The sequence below is a fragment of the Amblyomma maculatum genome, chromosome 2 (assembly GCF_055883805.1).
Source record: "Amblyomma maculatum isolate TAMU_Amacu chromosome 2, ASM5588380v1, whole genome shotgun sequence".
Classification (NCBI taxonomy): Eukaryota; Metazoa; Arthropoda; class Arachnida; order Ixodida; family Ixodidae; genus Amblyomma; species Amblyomma maculatum.
This window is the reverse complement of record NC_139345.1, coordinates 209,108-224,132: the sequence shown is the minus strand read 5'-3', so window position 1 is coordinate 224,132 and position 15,025 is coordinate 209,108. Positions and strand designations below refer to the sequence as shown.

The window sequence follows — 15,025 nt, the reverse complement described above, 5'->3', positions numbered from 1 at the left end:
GTTCTCGCCCTACCATTTGTTCTGCTGATCGTCCTGGTTAGCTCAGGTGGTAGAGCGACTGCCCCGGCAAGGCGGTTGTCCCGGGTTCGATCCCTGGACCAGGATGAATTTTCCTTTAACTACCAAGTTTCTGAGAAAGCTGTATAGCTTTCCTTTGTAGCTGTATGGCTGTGCTTAGGTGGATGCCAATGAGTAATTACTTTCTTATTAAAAATCAACTTATGTAGAACACTTAATGCACTTTTTAGCCAGCACTTATGTTCTCTGTGATCAGCAAATATTTATTTTTACCTTCTGACCTGCACAAAATTTTATGGCCTCATTTTTGACACTGTGACACTGACCAAATCTCTTGGATGGCGGTGTCAAAAAACTGGCCCCTACGACGACGCCAATTACTCTCAGGATGGCTGTGTACAGCTATCACTGTGAAATATAACCTCATTTATGTAGTGTCAGGAATCACCCACAACTTCTTACACGTTCAGGCTAGTTAGCATACCGGTGTGTTTGTGCAGGAAGTGGAGAAGAACCTCACACCAAAGCAGTGTGCTGTGCTGGATGTGGCACTGGACACCATCAAGCAGTACTTTCATGCGGGTGGCAATGGCCTTAAGAAGACATTCTTGGACAAGAGCCCCGAGCTGCAGAGCCTTCGATATGCCCTCTCCCTGTACACCCAGACGACTGACACACTCATCAAAACCTTCGTCTCCACCCAGACCAAGCAAGGTCAGTGCTTCAAAAAAATATTCCTTCTAGGCTTACTTGTCCTGAAGCTCCTAAGTACTTGTTGGACACAAACTGGGAAGCCTTAACCTTTGTAAGGGCACCAATTCACTAGTCTTCATACTTTCCTTCTCAGGCCCTTGTGATGCTTCCTCGTATTATTTTTCTGCTGGCTCTTTGCTCATCACTGATTTAATATCTGCAAGAAAAAGATAGCAGTTCCAGAATCAGCTGTAATAAATTAGTTTGTGTGCCATTTATGCTTTCTAAATTATCCCTTATCTCATCTCTGTTGTGGTAGCTTTGTCCAGAGATGAGAGGTCCCTAGACTGTGGCTTTCTTGATTGGAAGTGCAAAAATGAGTGTTCGTACCCATTAGCACTGTGCTATTGCACTTTGGCAGTTAATGCATGCTCTAATACACAGTATTTCTGCAGATATGCGGACTCTTAGAAATTATGTGTATACAGCAACTGCCTTGCATTACGTCTGTGTGGAACAGTGCTATATGTGAGGCGTTGTATGCTTCGAGCCTTACTAAATGCTATAGACCTTTCATCTGTACTGCCTCAGCCAAGAACGTTGTGCTTTAGAAGAGCAACCTAGTATAGCTGGCATAGAGAGAATTGTTTTTTTGTCCATTGCGTTTGTTGCAGATCAACCAAGTGCTGAAGAAGGCAGTGTTGGTGAAGTATCAGTGCAGGTTGATCTATTCATGCACCCAGGCACAGGAGAGCACAAGATCACCGTAAAAGGTATTGAGTGCGCTCTGTCGCATTAAGCCACTTTTCCCTAAGAGTTGCACATTTTGAGTGTGCAGTCTTAACAGTCATGATCTTCATCTTCATTTCAAAAAAAAGGTCATTTTTACTTTTTTCAATTTGAAAGAGTTGTGACCAAAGATGTACGCATGGCTTGTATTTCCTCTTAATGCATTTTCTAACCTCTAAAGGCAAGAAAGTAAATAAATATAAGCTGCTTCTTGGCTTAAGGGGGGCATGCATGGCTAAAATCACAATTTTCACAAAAAAAACGTAGAGTGTATCCCCAACTTAGAATGCTTGTTTGTCGTGCTCTCTAGCCAGAAAAGACCTGCTATTGGGAGTATAGCAGGCAACTAAAAAATACAGAAAAGGCAAAGTTTTGGTCAGGGCAAGAGCAGATTAGCTGGAAAACCGAAATAGAAGCTCGGATTGGCTAAAATGCACGTGTAACTTTCTAATGCTTTTCGCACCACTGGGAGCCTGGCTAAGCTGAGTACTCGACAAGCTGGAAATGAGAATATGGATCTTAGATGAAGATTCAAGTCCATCAAGCAACCAAAAAAAGCATTTCGTGACCGCAGACAGGGGCACTGGACAACTGTAGTGCTGAAAAAAGAAATAGAGGCAACTAGAAACAATTACCACAGAGCAGTGTCATGTTGAAAAGGACAGCCCAGCGTATGCACCAGACCACTTTTATTTAGTTATTTATGCCCTAAATTTAAATACCATGTTCTGAAACCTTTGAACTCATTTTTCTCGGCTTGCATTGTTTTTTGCCAGAGCTCAATCGTTAGGAAATTTACCATTTCTAAACTCTTTTGCCAAAGGCTGCTTTCAAGGCGGTTTCTGATCTAAAATTTTCTCGGGAAAGGACTTTTTGCATTTCTAATTATTCTCTAAGAAAAATAAACTATCAAATATGTGGCATATAATGACAACAAAGGATTGTTTTTAAAGTGCTCAGATTCTTACAAAAATATAAAGAATCTGCAATTGGCCTTATCCTGCACCATGAACAACCTTATCCTGCACAATGAACTACCTAGAAGTTATCTAAGCACAAACGATTAGTACATCTTCATCATTTTTGAAATCATAGTTTTCCTAAGCTGACACACTTAATTACTCATTATGACAGCTATACCTTTTTTTTCTATTTGTGCTAAGGTGACGAAACTTAGAATATGTTCTAATAAGCGGAAGGTAAGCCATCCTTGAAAATGTCAAAATTGGTGCAACAGTTCAAAAATTGACCCTCTAGCCCTGCATTTCCCCCTTAAAATTACTTTAAAAATTGCCGCTAGTACATATGCTGAATTGCGGATTTCTTTAGTCCAAAGTACTTGATTTTGGTCAGCTGGTCTAGCACCATAATGCATTATTTTCTGTCACTTACTAATTAAGCCATGTATTTTTCACCTGACTGTTTGTGAAGCATTTACTAATATGAAAAAGAGTTATAAACAGGGGTGAAAGTGCTGCTCCATTCTGCTTCAGTCTGCTCTAAACTGCTTTTCCTGCTTCATCCTGCTCTGCTCCAAAATGGAATATTGCTCTAAAACTGCTCCAAACCAGCTGCCCTAATGTTCTGCCGTCGAATCCTTTTTTTCTGCCACACAGTAGGCCATTGTATGGCATGCCAAAAAGGTTGTCCGATTGAATTTAGTAAAGTGACCGTGAGAAGCATAGCACGATGGTGGTGTGCTATGAGTTGCGTGTGCACGCTATAGGAGCCGCCGTAGTCTAAACAATGGCAGCACATCACTGGCACTGTTATAATGCATCTTGTGTTGGGCCTAATTCATATATAATTTTCATAAATTATAAAAGCATAGAGCATAATAAATATTATATCACAAGGGATTGGAAGGAACTAATTATTTTTAAAAATGTTCTGTGCACTTGACATTAGACTTTCCCCCAGCCTTTTGAATCATCGGTTGTGAGAGAAGTGCGAGCAGCAAGCAAAGCACCCGCTGCAGACACATCGAGCCATTAGGAATCTTATCCGGCAACAAAGACCTGCATAAGTTTTTCTATTATTTCTCCTCTGAAAACAAGCCGGTACTTCACCATGAAGCGTCTTTGTTAATAACAAGCGCCTCAAGTCTGCATCATAGAAAATATACTGAAAGCGTTATAGGGGTGACGCTGCAGAGGTATCAATCACTGGAAGTGTCCTTGAGATGTTTTGCAATGCCATACTAAGCCTATCCACTAAAGTATTGAAATTAAGCAAGGCCCAGCATTGATTAGGCGAAAACAGGAGAAGCTACTGGCAGAAGGCTGTGAAGTAAAAGAACTGAAGGAGGATCAAAGGCTAATGTTGAGCGTCATCTATCCTCCCTAAAAGCACTACTGGCTGGTGCCCAGGAATTTTTCAGCAGTGGCATAGGGTAAAGAATGATATGCACAAGATAGGGAGCAGAGATGTGCGGCTCATTGAAGTGAACTCCTTCCAGACAAGTGCTTGAACTCGTCAAAGTGGTAGGCTCCATGTTCGAGTCTATCAAGTCAAAATAATCAAAAGCTTTTTGTCAAATGCTGAAGTATGAAATGTAGAAGCAAGCATTTCATTTGCTGCTAGTCTGTTCCAGACTGTTACTCAGGTCAACTGTGTGATTTTAGAACTTGTAAGCACATATTTTAGCTCTGATGCGTGTGTGGCATTGAATATTGAAGGAAACGGAATCAAATTGAATTCTTTGTATTTCAGGAATAGAAAATTTGCATTAAAAGCATTTGACCTTAGAAACAGTCCGCCAAACATAATTTTAATGTTCTAGAACTTGTTTTACTGCTCCAAAGCTGCTCCAAAATGCTTGCGCCTACTTACGCCCCTGTATAAAAATATTTTCGTTGAATATTTAACTATGCAAGAAAGGGGGGCTAGAAAGATTTTGGTAGAAGGACTGTCACTGGTTGAGTAAAGGAGGATTGAAGGTATCACAGCATAATGGAGCCTTTGTAAGGTCAAGTACTAATAATGGGTGCACTCCTATTCCCTGTTTACCAGTGGTTGCTGCCAATGACATCAAGTGGCCCAACACAAGCATGTTCCGTCCGTTTGTGGAAGTGAATATCATTGGGCCCAACTTAAGCGAGAGGCGACGAAAACATGCCACAAAGTCGAAGAACAATAACTGGTCCCCCAAATACAACGAGACCTTCCACTTGTGAGTACATTGTGAATGATTATGAAAAATATGCAGCATGTGGATAGTGTTACAAGTGTATAGAACTGCGTACCATCGCGAAGGCTTTGTGGTTTGGATTATAGCTAGCAATATCTTATTACAGTATTTTGCAAGCTCACTGTTTTTTACATGAAAGACATCTTGTACATGAGTGGCGGAGCCTCGGTGCTTCTGTTACTCTTTGTGTAGAAATGAAGGCAAGGCATTTTGCGTCATAAGTTTTGTGTGCACAACTTGCATCGTCCTGCATGCATCATTGCCGTATGCCTCTTATAGTTGCATGATATGCATTTCTCTTCTTGGTGATATTCACAGAAAACGGAGCAAAGACCAAGTTCCCCAATGCTTGTTATCCAGCATACTGTCATAGCCTTTGTCCAAATGCCTCCTACTCTGTTTTCCGTTTCCGATAGACGGTATGCGAAACTGCCTGCTGGTCTGGTAACACCGCAGCCGCAGCTTCCAGTAGGAAAGCACTGCACCTCCATTAACCGCTATGACTTTAGTTCTAAAATGGAGTCCGTTTCGGTGTTGTAAGTGAATACTTTTTTGCTGATGACTAACTTGTGAAAGCGGATCTTAAAAGAGGGGTTAATTTGTTTGCCATAAGAGAAAAGCTTTTTTCCTAGCTTCTCGAACTTTGGCTGAGTAATCCTCACGGACTGAGAATGCGATTTCTTTAAATTTGTGACCTCGACAAGAAATCTTGATCTATCTTTAAAATGTGCAAGTTTAACAATGATTGGACGGTTTTTTTTATGACTGAAAACAACCCACTCGGTGTGCGCATTCTATTTCTTGTTTACAGATTGTTATATCTAGATGTTCACGGCAAAAGGAAACAATGTGAGCCTTTGACTGATCCAAACTTTCACTGGGTTCCATCCTGAATTCCGAGGAACAACAAGTTTGAGCGGCGGAAGTGCTTTTCAGTGTCATCGCACTTGTTAGTCAGTGCTCTAATTTCCGAAGAAAGTTTCGTCAAGTCAGCGTTGGTATTGGATGCAGCTACACTTTCTGGGCTAGTTTCGACTGTTTTCTCCAGTATTTCGACGCGCGCTGAACGAAGACGCACTGTGTCCTCAATGTCTGTTTGGGTGAATCGAATGCGTGAATAGAGAGCTGTATCACTAAAAAGTAATTTCTTATTCAATGTGAAGATGGCTAGCACCTGTGCATTATACATACTGACCTATCATGATGCATCCCAGGGCAATGTCCTCAGCCCTACTTTGTTTACCGTGGCAGTCATCGCCCTCCTAGAAAACCTCCCTAGCAACATCCAGATATCTATCTAGGCACACTGATGACATTGCATCTGGGCCTCCTCTATGATGCGCTTCCAGGTGCATACAAGACTTCATTGGGCAGCAATGGTAACTTATCTCCAGAAGCAAGGTCTCAGCATTTCACTGGAAAAGCGCGCACTTGTGGCATTTACACACAAATGTATGACAACATATTCGGTATGCATCGACGGTTACATCATTTCTTACTGGAAATCTCATCATTTTTTGGGAATTTTGATAGAACGCCATCTGTCATGGAGCCTGTATTGTACCCTACTCAAAGAAAGTTTACATCTGCCTCTCACTTACTCCAATCTCTTGGTGGAAAACCATGGGGCTCGTTGGTTTGGTCAATGCTGGAGTTGTACAGAGCACTATTTTGGAGATTTTTGCGTTACAGTACACTTGTACTTTCAAACACTTGCAGGAATAATTTGCCTACCCTCCAGACAGTCCGGGTTCAGGCCCTTCCCTAGCAAAAAAATCCGATAGAAAACTAATAGCCTATCAGATTATTGATATTGGTTTTATAGGTCTGCCAGAGTATTGGTCTTATGGGTATCCTAGCCGATTGGTTTTACAGGTCTACTGGAGTATTGGTTTTATAGGTCAATTGTTTACTGGTCGTATAGGCTATGGTTTTATCGGTCCTATGGCATCTGATAAACTGATAGGTCTGTAATGCTAGTACACCCATAGCTGTCAATAATCTGATAGACCTACAAAACCAGTAGGCTTCCTATTGGTTTTGTAGGCCCTATGGAATATTGGTCTCATCGAGTAGCTGTGGGTGTTTTACCTCTCCGAACACCTGAAAGGAGAGGGCAGCTATGTTCCATTTTCTAGGGATGAGTTACGCAGCAGGTGCATGTATACACATTTTAATCCACAATGACAGCGGCAACGCATACTGGCACATAATCCAAACATTGACTGCATCCAGGTAGCCCTCGATTCCAAGATTGCGGATTTCGGCCCGATGATGTCTCTCGAATGCTAAGGCACCTGAAAGAAATAAAAAATTGCGTTACAGCTTGAAAAATAAGCGATTTCAAGAACGCGACACCACCATGACTTCAAAAAATCGGTCCACACATATACCGGCAACCGCGATTGCGCGCGTATTCATGCGGAGGCAGTTAGGAGAGGCGCCGCCATTACTGAACGCCGAGGTAGCTGCTGAACCAACATTCCGCCTTGCGCCTCACCACAGGTTCTGCCACTTAAACACAGTGCGCACGATATTCGAAAACAGATTAACGCTAAAAAGTTTCATCAATACTTTCAAGAAATCGTGCCGACAACTTTAAAACTCGACGCTGCGTTATATCACACCGCGCGATTCAAATTCCTTTGTTGGCGTGCAGGCAACGGCATTCTGCAACGCAAAGCCACATCATACACTGACAAAGTATAAACGTCAGCCCGAAGTTGCAAGTGATGCACACGCACCTGATCAAAAGCTGAACGTGCGCTGGAACGTTGATATCCTCGAGAAGCATCCCGAAAATCGGCGAAAACTTGTAAACACAGGGCACCGACCGAACTGCCGCCCGATCAGCGATCGCGCCAGCGCCAATGCCTCTACGGAGCTGCGCATGCGCGCCCAGAGGAGAGGTGGAAAGGAGGATGAGAGAGGCCAGCACGGGAACGCTTGCGCGGGAGTTGGAGTGAGAGAAAGGAAACCTACCTCTCCGCTGCGAAGCGCCGCCGGTATCGCGCTACCTCGTCGGCAGCTCGAGCCGTACTCGTCGCGTGCTCGATGTCGACTCCTCTCGCTTCGGCGGCGGTTGCAGCGTTGCAGTTGCTTGGACGCGCGCCACTCAATCCATTTCACCGTCCTGCTCTGCACATGTAGGTGATTGTGACTGAGCTGGGCCCCGACAGAACCGTGCTATATATCCGCGTGCTTTCCCATCTCCATTCAGTGATCCAGTAGCAACAGCGTCGCGCGTCCTGCGGCTCCAACCGTACGTAGTTTGTTGAGACCGCGCGCAGCGTTCTCAATTGTTATTGCGGCTAATATTGTACGTTACGGCAACACTCAATAAACGGGATGAATGCGTGAGTTTTGGGGATGTGTCCGAGATGGAAAAGGAAACAATGACAAAGACCTAAAATCTCCAACGTACTGATCCTGCATGCAAGACCCATAAACAAAGGCATACTGATGTATCAGACACATGAACCAATATGTAGTAGTCTACAAGACAAGCATGTATCAGCCTATAAGATGTATGGGCTTCTGCACTGGTCTGATACTTTTCTTATACAACCCACCGATAAACCTATGAAACCAATACTATTGCCTATAGGACAAATATGTACCAGTCTATAAGATTTATGAGTTTCTGAATAGTCTCATAGAAATGCAGATAAAACACATAGAATACCTACAGAACCAATACCGATTCTTATAAAACCAATAACGCGCCCTATTGGTCTTTTTTGCTAGGGTTTGCAAGTGTTTGCAAGAGAGCCTGGGTCTCTCTCAGAGCACATCAACATTAGAAAAAATTGCACTCGCTAGAGACTTTCCGCTTTCAGCGTATATTGCCCCTAAACTCCCTGCGAATGCACATACATTATAATTCGAGGATTCCCCTGCATCACCTTGCGCCTCTGCCTATGCAAAGACCACATTCTTTATTTGCGAAGATCATAGTGTTGTAGAAGACCTTGAACAAAGCGATACGTCTTCAACAGTCAATGGAACGTTCTGCGATCAGTCGTGAGCACACGTACGAGCGTCGAAGCGAGCTTCGTCGTCGTTTTCTTTCCTGACTATCACGCGTGTTGAACATGCTTGTCGTCGTTCTCTTCTGCATCAGGCGCTGAACATATCAGAGCCGAATACCTGTTTTACAATAGCAATGAAACAGTCATCCATCCCAAAACAGTTGATCTCAGCAACACGACCTCCCTCTCCACTGGTGTCTGCAGTTGTCATATGGACGCCTTGCTATTCCAGCGATAGTGAAGAAATCGAATTTACCCAGACAACATCTGAAGCAACGGACACTCTCCATGCTACATTTTTACTATTGGAATCGTACTCACGTCTATACGTATGTCTCCATAACCTCTACTAGGTCTGCTTGCATTGTGGTTGTTCCTGCAAGACAGGCCAAAATTAACCAACTAATTTCACATAGGACTATCTCTGCTGGGGTAGAAATGGACAAGCACCTCAGAAATGGGCTGTCTTCTGTCACTCTAAAGCTTCCCTACAATATCTTTACTCTGCTTTGAGCCATGGCGACAATGAGCAACTTGTAGCAGAGGTAAGCACCATCAGGCAGTAGAAGAGGCTCACAAAATTGCCTTCCAGTGGCTACCAAGCCATGGTGGCACTGTTTGCAGTGAATTAGCTGATGATGCTGTTTGATCGGCTCATGTACAACCAACATTGTCCAGATACCACTGACAACAGGCAGCGCAGCAAGGCACCTTCGACTGCTCACTTAAAATGTGACTATGCAATCATATGAAGACTTAACATTCCGTTCGCACCACTTTGACCCCTTACTTCAACTGCAGATACCATTTAGCCTCCCTCACTGTGATGCTATTCTTTTGTGCCACTTGTGGCTGGGAGTGGTGTTTACAAACACCCATTCCCATCTCATCGCAATGGCAGACTCTCCATCATGTGAGCAGCGTGGATGTGATGAAATGATTGGACACATACTTTGTCACTGCCCTTAGTTTAAGCAAATAGCATGCCTTCCTGGCTGCTACGCTCTGCTGCTTGGACTCTCAACCTCTTGCAGAAGCAGATTCTGGGATCTGGGACAAAACTTTCATCGCAAAGAAAGTGAAGAAGCCACTCCTGAAGTTCTTAAAGGACTCGGGGCTGAGTGCCCGACTGTGAACTTTACCCTCTGTCCCCTTATCATAGCAGCCCTTTTTCTCCCTTTGTTCCTCTCTCCACGTGTAGGGTAGCACTACTAGGCATCGCCTAGTTGACCTCCCCGTCTTTCAGTTCTTCTGTTTGGTTCTCTCTCCCTCACTCTGTTAGTTGTAACATTTTGTTTGTTCCCTTGAAGGCCGAATTAACAAGCATTTACTGTGCTAAGAAAAGGAAGTGCGATTTTAAAATATGAATGCCAGCTCACAAAAGTTGCTCCCCACTTTGCAGCATGATGGGAAACGAGGAGAGCCCATCGTCGTATGAACTGCATATCTGTGTCAAGGACTACTGCTTTGCCCGGGAGGACCGGCTGGTAGGAGTTGCCGTGATGCAGTTGCGGGACATCATGGAGCAGGGCAGCTGCGCTTGCTGGCTGCCCCTTGGAAGGCGCATCCACATGGATGAGACGGGGTGGACTGTGCTGCGGATCCTCTCGCAGCGATCCAATGACGAGGTCGCCAAAGAGTTTGTGCGCCTCAAATCAGAGATGCGCACTGACGAGAACATTCCCCGGAGCTAATCACACTGAACCAGTGCTGTGACGGAAGCATCTTCGGGGGAAGTGGTGTGTTCACATTACCAAGTTATGCAAAGAAAACGTGTTGAAAAGAGCATCAACCAGGACTGGTAGTTGAAGCCAGTGGAGCTGCAGTAGACTACTACTGATAATTCGGGCGGAACTTGCACTGTGGTTGATGTATTGTTCTGATTCCTAGCTAAATAATTTGTTTGTTTGCTCGTTGTAGTTGGTTAAAGCAAATTTTTTTTATCAGTGGTCAGTTGTATGTTTCAGATGCATTTGATGCAGCTGGTACAGTGCTGCCTATATCTTGAGTAACAAGCGATTAAGGTCCAAACTGTGATAGAGAACAGGCTTATTGTACATGAACTTAACTCTGCACTGTTGAGTACTTGGAAGTGGAATGATTAATTGCTTGTCCAATTAATGCTCTCTGTGTGAATTGCCTTACGCCATGCTTGGTTATGTTTCTGAGCTTGAAGTTTGGACTCAAGTATTCCGTCACATCACACTGGACATAGGCAGACCTATACTGATTGTTTCAGATGTAGCTGATTCACATGAAATTACTAGGTCCCAGACCCAGGGATCTGTAAGTACTTTAGGACCGCAAACGAGCTGGCAGCAAAAATATGCTGTCTAGACAGCATAGAGGAAGTTCTACACAACAGACTTTAAGCCTACAGCTGTGCTGTTACGAAAATGTGACGCTCTTTTTTTTGTTTTTTTTTTCAATAAGTTGCATTGAGTGTTACATTTGGAATATTATATTAGTTCATGTCCCATTACGTTGCTTGGCTCTGCCATTAAGAAAACCACAGTGCTGTTTTTTTACACACCCGTTGCCCATACTGCATGGAAGGCAGAGAGGTTTTGTGGAGGCCGTGCCACATCTGCTTAGAGCCTCGATTGTTAATAATAACATTGCCTAGAACATTGAAGCAAAAAAATTAATGAATGTTAGTGAAACTGCGACTGTCCGAAACTGTACGTGAGGTACGCTCCAGTTGTGTTTGAGCACGGTGAATAATGGTTAGTAAAATGCACTGATGCATTATTGATTGTGTAAAAATATCATTTTGACCGTGAAGTCATACACCAAATAAGGTCAAATTAGTGTAAAACCTAGTTAGTGTTCTTTGTCAAAAAACAGAAAATAGTTGGCCTGGTGACAGGGCATACTGGAGTCACTGTGTAGCTTTGGAATGGTGTTTGTTTAAGTTGTATCCAACATGCATTTCAACTGAAACTCAACATTTTCAATTAATAATGTAGCATTTAGATGCATGATTTTGTAGTACTTTGTTTTTCTTTAATGCTACTTTTCGTTCATGTGAGAGCTGCGCATATGCCTGTAAAAATCTAAATGTTTTTTGGTCATAGCTTCACTTACATGTCACATAGCTGTGCATTCTAGTGTTCTCATTGCCGACTGTACTGTGATGACTTTCATAACTGCATCAGTGGTCACCATATGGCCACACTGCCATCAAAGTTTGAATGAAATGTAGCAGTTGGTACTTTTTCTTTTCGCACATGTTACAGGTATTCATTTCAGGCCGCAGCATACTTCAGCCAAAATGGCATGGAAAAGTTTTGCCACAAAAGTAGGCTCAGTTGCAACTTTATTTTTGAGGTGTTGGCATATCTCTGCAATTATTGAAGGCTATTCAGTGACTTTAGTTTGTCTTCCAGTCATTCATTTCCATTTGACTGCTGTGCAGTAGCATCAAACCACTGTGGTGTCTTGCACCAGAGGTTTGGTGTGTACAATAATGCCGCCATGGTTGTGACGCTCAACTTGCGATAGCATCGTGACGCATCCTTTCTGGAGGCCTGCCTGTAGGCTGACCTCAGCGCTGTCTGTGTTACCCCTCCCCCTCTCTCTTTTCGTGAGTGTGAATCTGACTGAAAGAGCTACCACTGGAAGGGCGAATCTGTTCTGCAAGAAATGTGCAGCAAGAACACATGCATGGCAGCATCGCCAGCGACCAGCAATGTTGATGTGGCCTTAAGTTTAGTGCAATAAATGGCCATTTCTTAGTTTATTGTCAACTGCCTGCAAGCAGTTCGTCACATAACATCAGTTAATTGCAATGCTGTGCACGGACCTGTGACTAATTTTAGTGCCAGTGCTGCAGCCGGAGAGCCAACTCATTGTTGCAGAGGACACTAGGGACCTTGGGAAAGGACCACGCAAAGATGAGAGCTGCATCTGCGTGGTGGCAAGAAATGCTTCACATTTAGCTTGGACTTCAGTTTCCTTTCTTAGTTTATATTTCAGAAACCTGATGTTCTTTGTAGTGGACCATTGCCCAGGAAGAATATTAGGCAGCTTGTGCTGGACCGCCACTTCTGAAGACTCATAGCTTTTTGCATTTTTCCTGCGGCTTCATGCATAACCGCGACTTGCTCCAACAGGCACTGTTACATCAAGTGTATGTCACACTGTTGAGGTAAGGTGTCCTGCTGATACAGAGATCAAATATTGCAGCCTTGAGCATGGCAGCAAAATTTGTAGGCAGCAATGGGGACCCTTTGCACAGCCAAGATTTCACTGGCCCTACTCGCCACTTGCAACTGGCACAGACATGAGACATTACCTGTAACATTTGGTTGTGAAAGATCATTGCTCTCAGTACACTGTAACCAAGTCTCCCTCCCCAGCTGCTCTTCTTTGAACAGGTTTACAACTGTTTTACCTGTTTGCCTTCAAAAGGCACAAGATGTCTACGCAGGCATTCTCACTTCTGTGTTCGTAAGAGCTTGTGGACAGCTGATCCTGTTTCAGTTTAGAAGTGGTCATGTTGAGAGCTTGCAGTTGTTGATTCTTGTCTGTTGCCTTTCTTACAAACTGCTGACTTCTGTCATCATTACTGCATATCTTGTTTCTGTTCATCAAACCATGAACACATCTATCATTCTGCTGCCTGGGTGGTGCAAAAAAAAAAAAGTCAGCAGTTTGCCACTGTTATCGAGACTCCCATAAAAACTGGTGAGTCTTGCCTTAGGATGGTCATGATGGCACAACTAAATGGTTGTAACCCATTACCTAGCATCTGTGAACTGCAAGTGCAAATGTTTTTTTCCCTGTGTTGACCCACCTTTCTCCTGCCATGCCCCATTAACAGTGACACAAAAAAAAAAGTCTCTTGGACGTGTTCACTTACACACCTTGTGCGTGTTTTTTTTATCTTGCTCTCTGGTCACGTGTGCTTTCCACGGTTCTTTGCGTGTGCATGCATGAATATCGCAGAGTGTGATGCCAATACACAAACACACGCAGACACATCTAAGCATGGTCCTCAAAATAACTCTTTTTCTAACAACCAGAGAATGGAATCTTACTCCTCTGTGCATGCTCTTTGTAAATAAGTCAAATGGGAAGGAAACACTTTTTGTGTATTTACAATAAAGGTGGAAATAAATGTACAGATCTTTTTGGAACCTGAAAAAAAAAAAAAAAAAAAAAGCTCTCGCGATAATCTTGTTGTTGAACTCTGTTGAGCAATGTTCAATAATACGACAGTGTCGTTGTGCCCTTGGGAAATATCTTCCATGGGGCTCAGTGGAGACTAATAAAGTTGATTTATTGAGTTCAAACCCTTATTTGTCATTATGTTTTGACCTTGTGAAGATCAACCAGGGATTTAACCAGATTAACAGGTACTGGGCACGAGCTCCATCAAGAGAGCGAACGGCGCTAGCGTTGACCTAGGGGAGCAAGTGGGACCACGTGACTCCTCTTAGTGCTGCTGGAGCAGACGCTCAATTCAATTTTCACATTTTAAAAGATAAAGGTTGCATTTTTCATCGCAGATTTGCTGGTTAATGAGTGCTAGCATTGCAGATTTTCATTCTGCATCGTCGTTGAATTTGCTGCAGTTTATTTGAACTGTTGAGGTCTGTTGCTGCTTTGTGCCTCAATACCAGCTGTATGGAACCTAGTGTAATCTCTTATTTTTACCTGAAAGATAAGATGAGAAAAGCTTGGTCAATCGAGCTTCGAATAGGCAAACAAGCGGGAGGTCATTCTCGTGTAATCAACATTTCAGTGAGCAGGTTTCGTTTGTGGTGTTGACGCTGAACAGTTCGTCAAAGCCAAAACAGCCATTGGATCAGCATGTTTGTGCTAACGAAGACTGATTGCAGTCAGAAGGGAAAATATGCCTTCTTCATAGAGCAGTACCTTCTTAGAGTAAGGAATGCTCTTCCAAAAGAGGGAAGTTCTCATATTTTTTCTCGGTGGCAACATTGATTTCTGACAACGAAAGATTTACTGAAATAAATTAAAAGAATCTGTTTCCGTATGCAGCGTATCATATGGAGTTGCCTTTGATAAGTACCAAAATAATTTCAAATGACCAAGAAAACAAAATAGCCATGTCATAATAAGCTGGAGTAAGGGTCAATAAAACTACTCTGCACGGGGAAAACAAACACCCGCCTGAGGCCCAAGTGGCAACGATTTCAGTCATTGGGCAAGCTTTCGCGGCAGTTGAGAATTTATAGCTGGGAATCTGCTGGTTTGTGCTGGTGTCAGTTGGTCCCAATGACAGGAACTTTGCTGGTTTGCTGCTGGGCCAGTTGGTCCTAGCCTAGGGGGTTAT

General features: G+C 43.3%; 1 protein-coding gene and 1 non-coding gene across 6 annotated transcripts in view; both read left to right on the top strand.

The window, feature by feature from the left end:
* The window catches only part of LOC146197787 (protein unc-13 homolog B-like), a 363,959-nt gene extending 349,941 nt beyond the window's left edge, over window positions 1-14,018 (top strand). For all 5 annotated transcript variants that reach the window (XM_084593024.1, XM_084593021.1, XM_084593022.1 and 2 more), the window contains 4 exons: window positions 519-732; window positions 1,386-1,484; window positions 4,513-4,672; window positions 10,124-14,018. In XM_084593024.1, the coding sequence (XP_084449150.1) occupies window positions 519-732; window positions 1,386-1,484; window positions 4,513-4,672; window positions 10,124-10,415 (765 nt within the window). In that variant the 3' untranslated portion in view covers window positions 10,416-14,018. The remainder of the gene's footprint in view (window positions 1-518; window positions 733-1,385; window positions 1,485-4,512; window positions 4,673-10,123) is intronic.
* Window positions 32-105, top strand: TRNAA-GGC (transfer RNA alanine (anticodon GGC)). Its single transcript has one exon. It is a non-coding gene; the product is annotated as a tRNA-Ala (tRNA).
* Window positions 14,019-15,025: the final 1,007 nt, after the last annotated feature.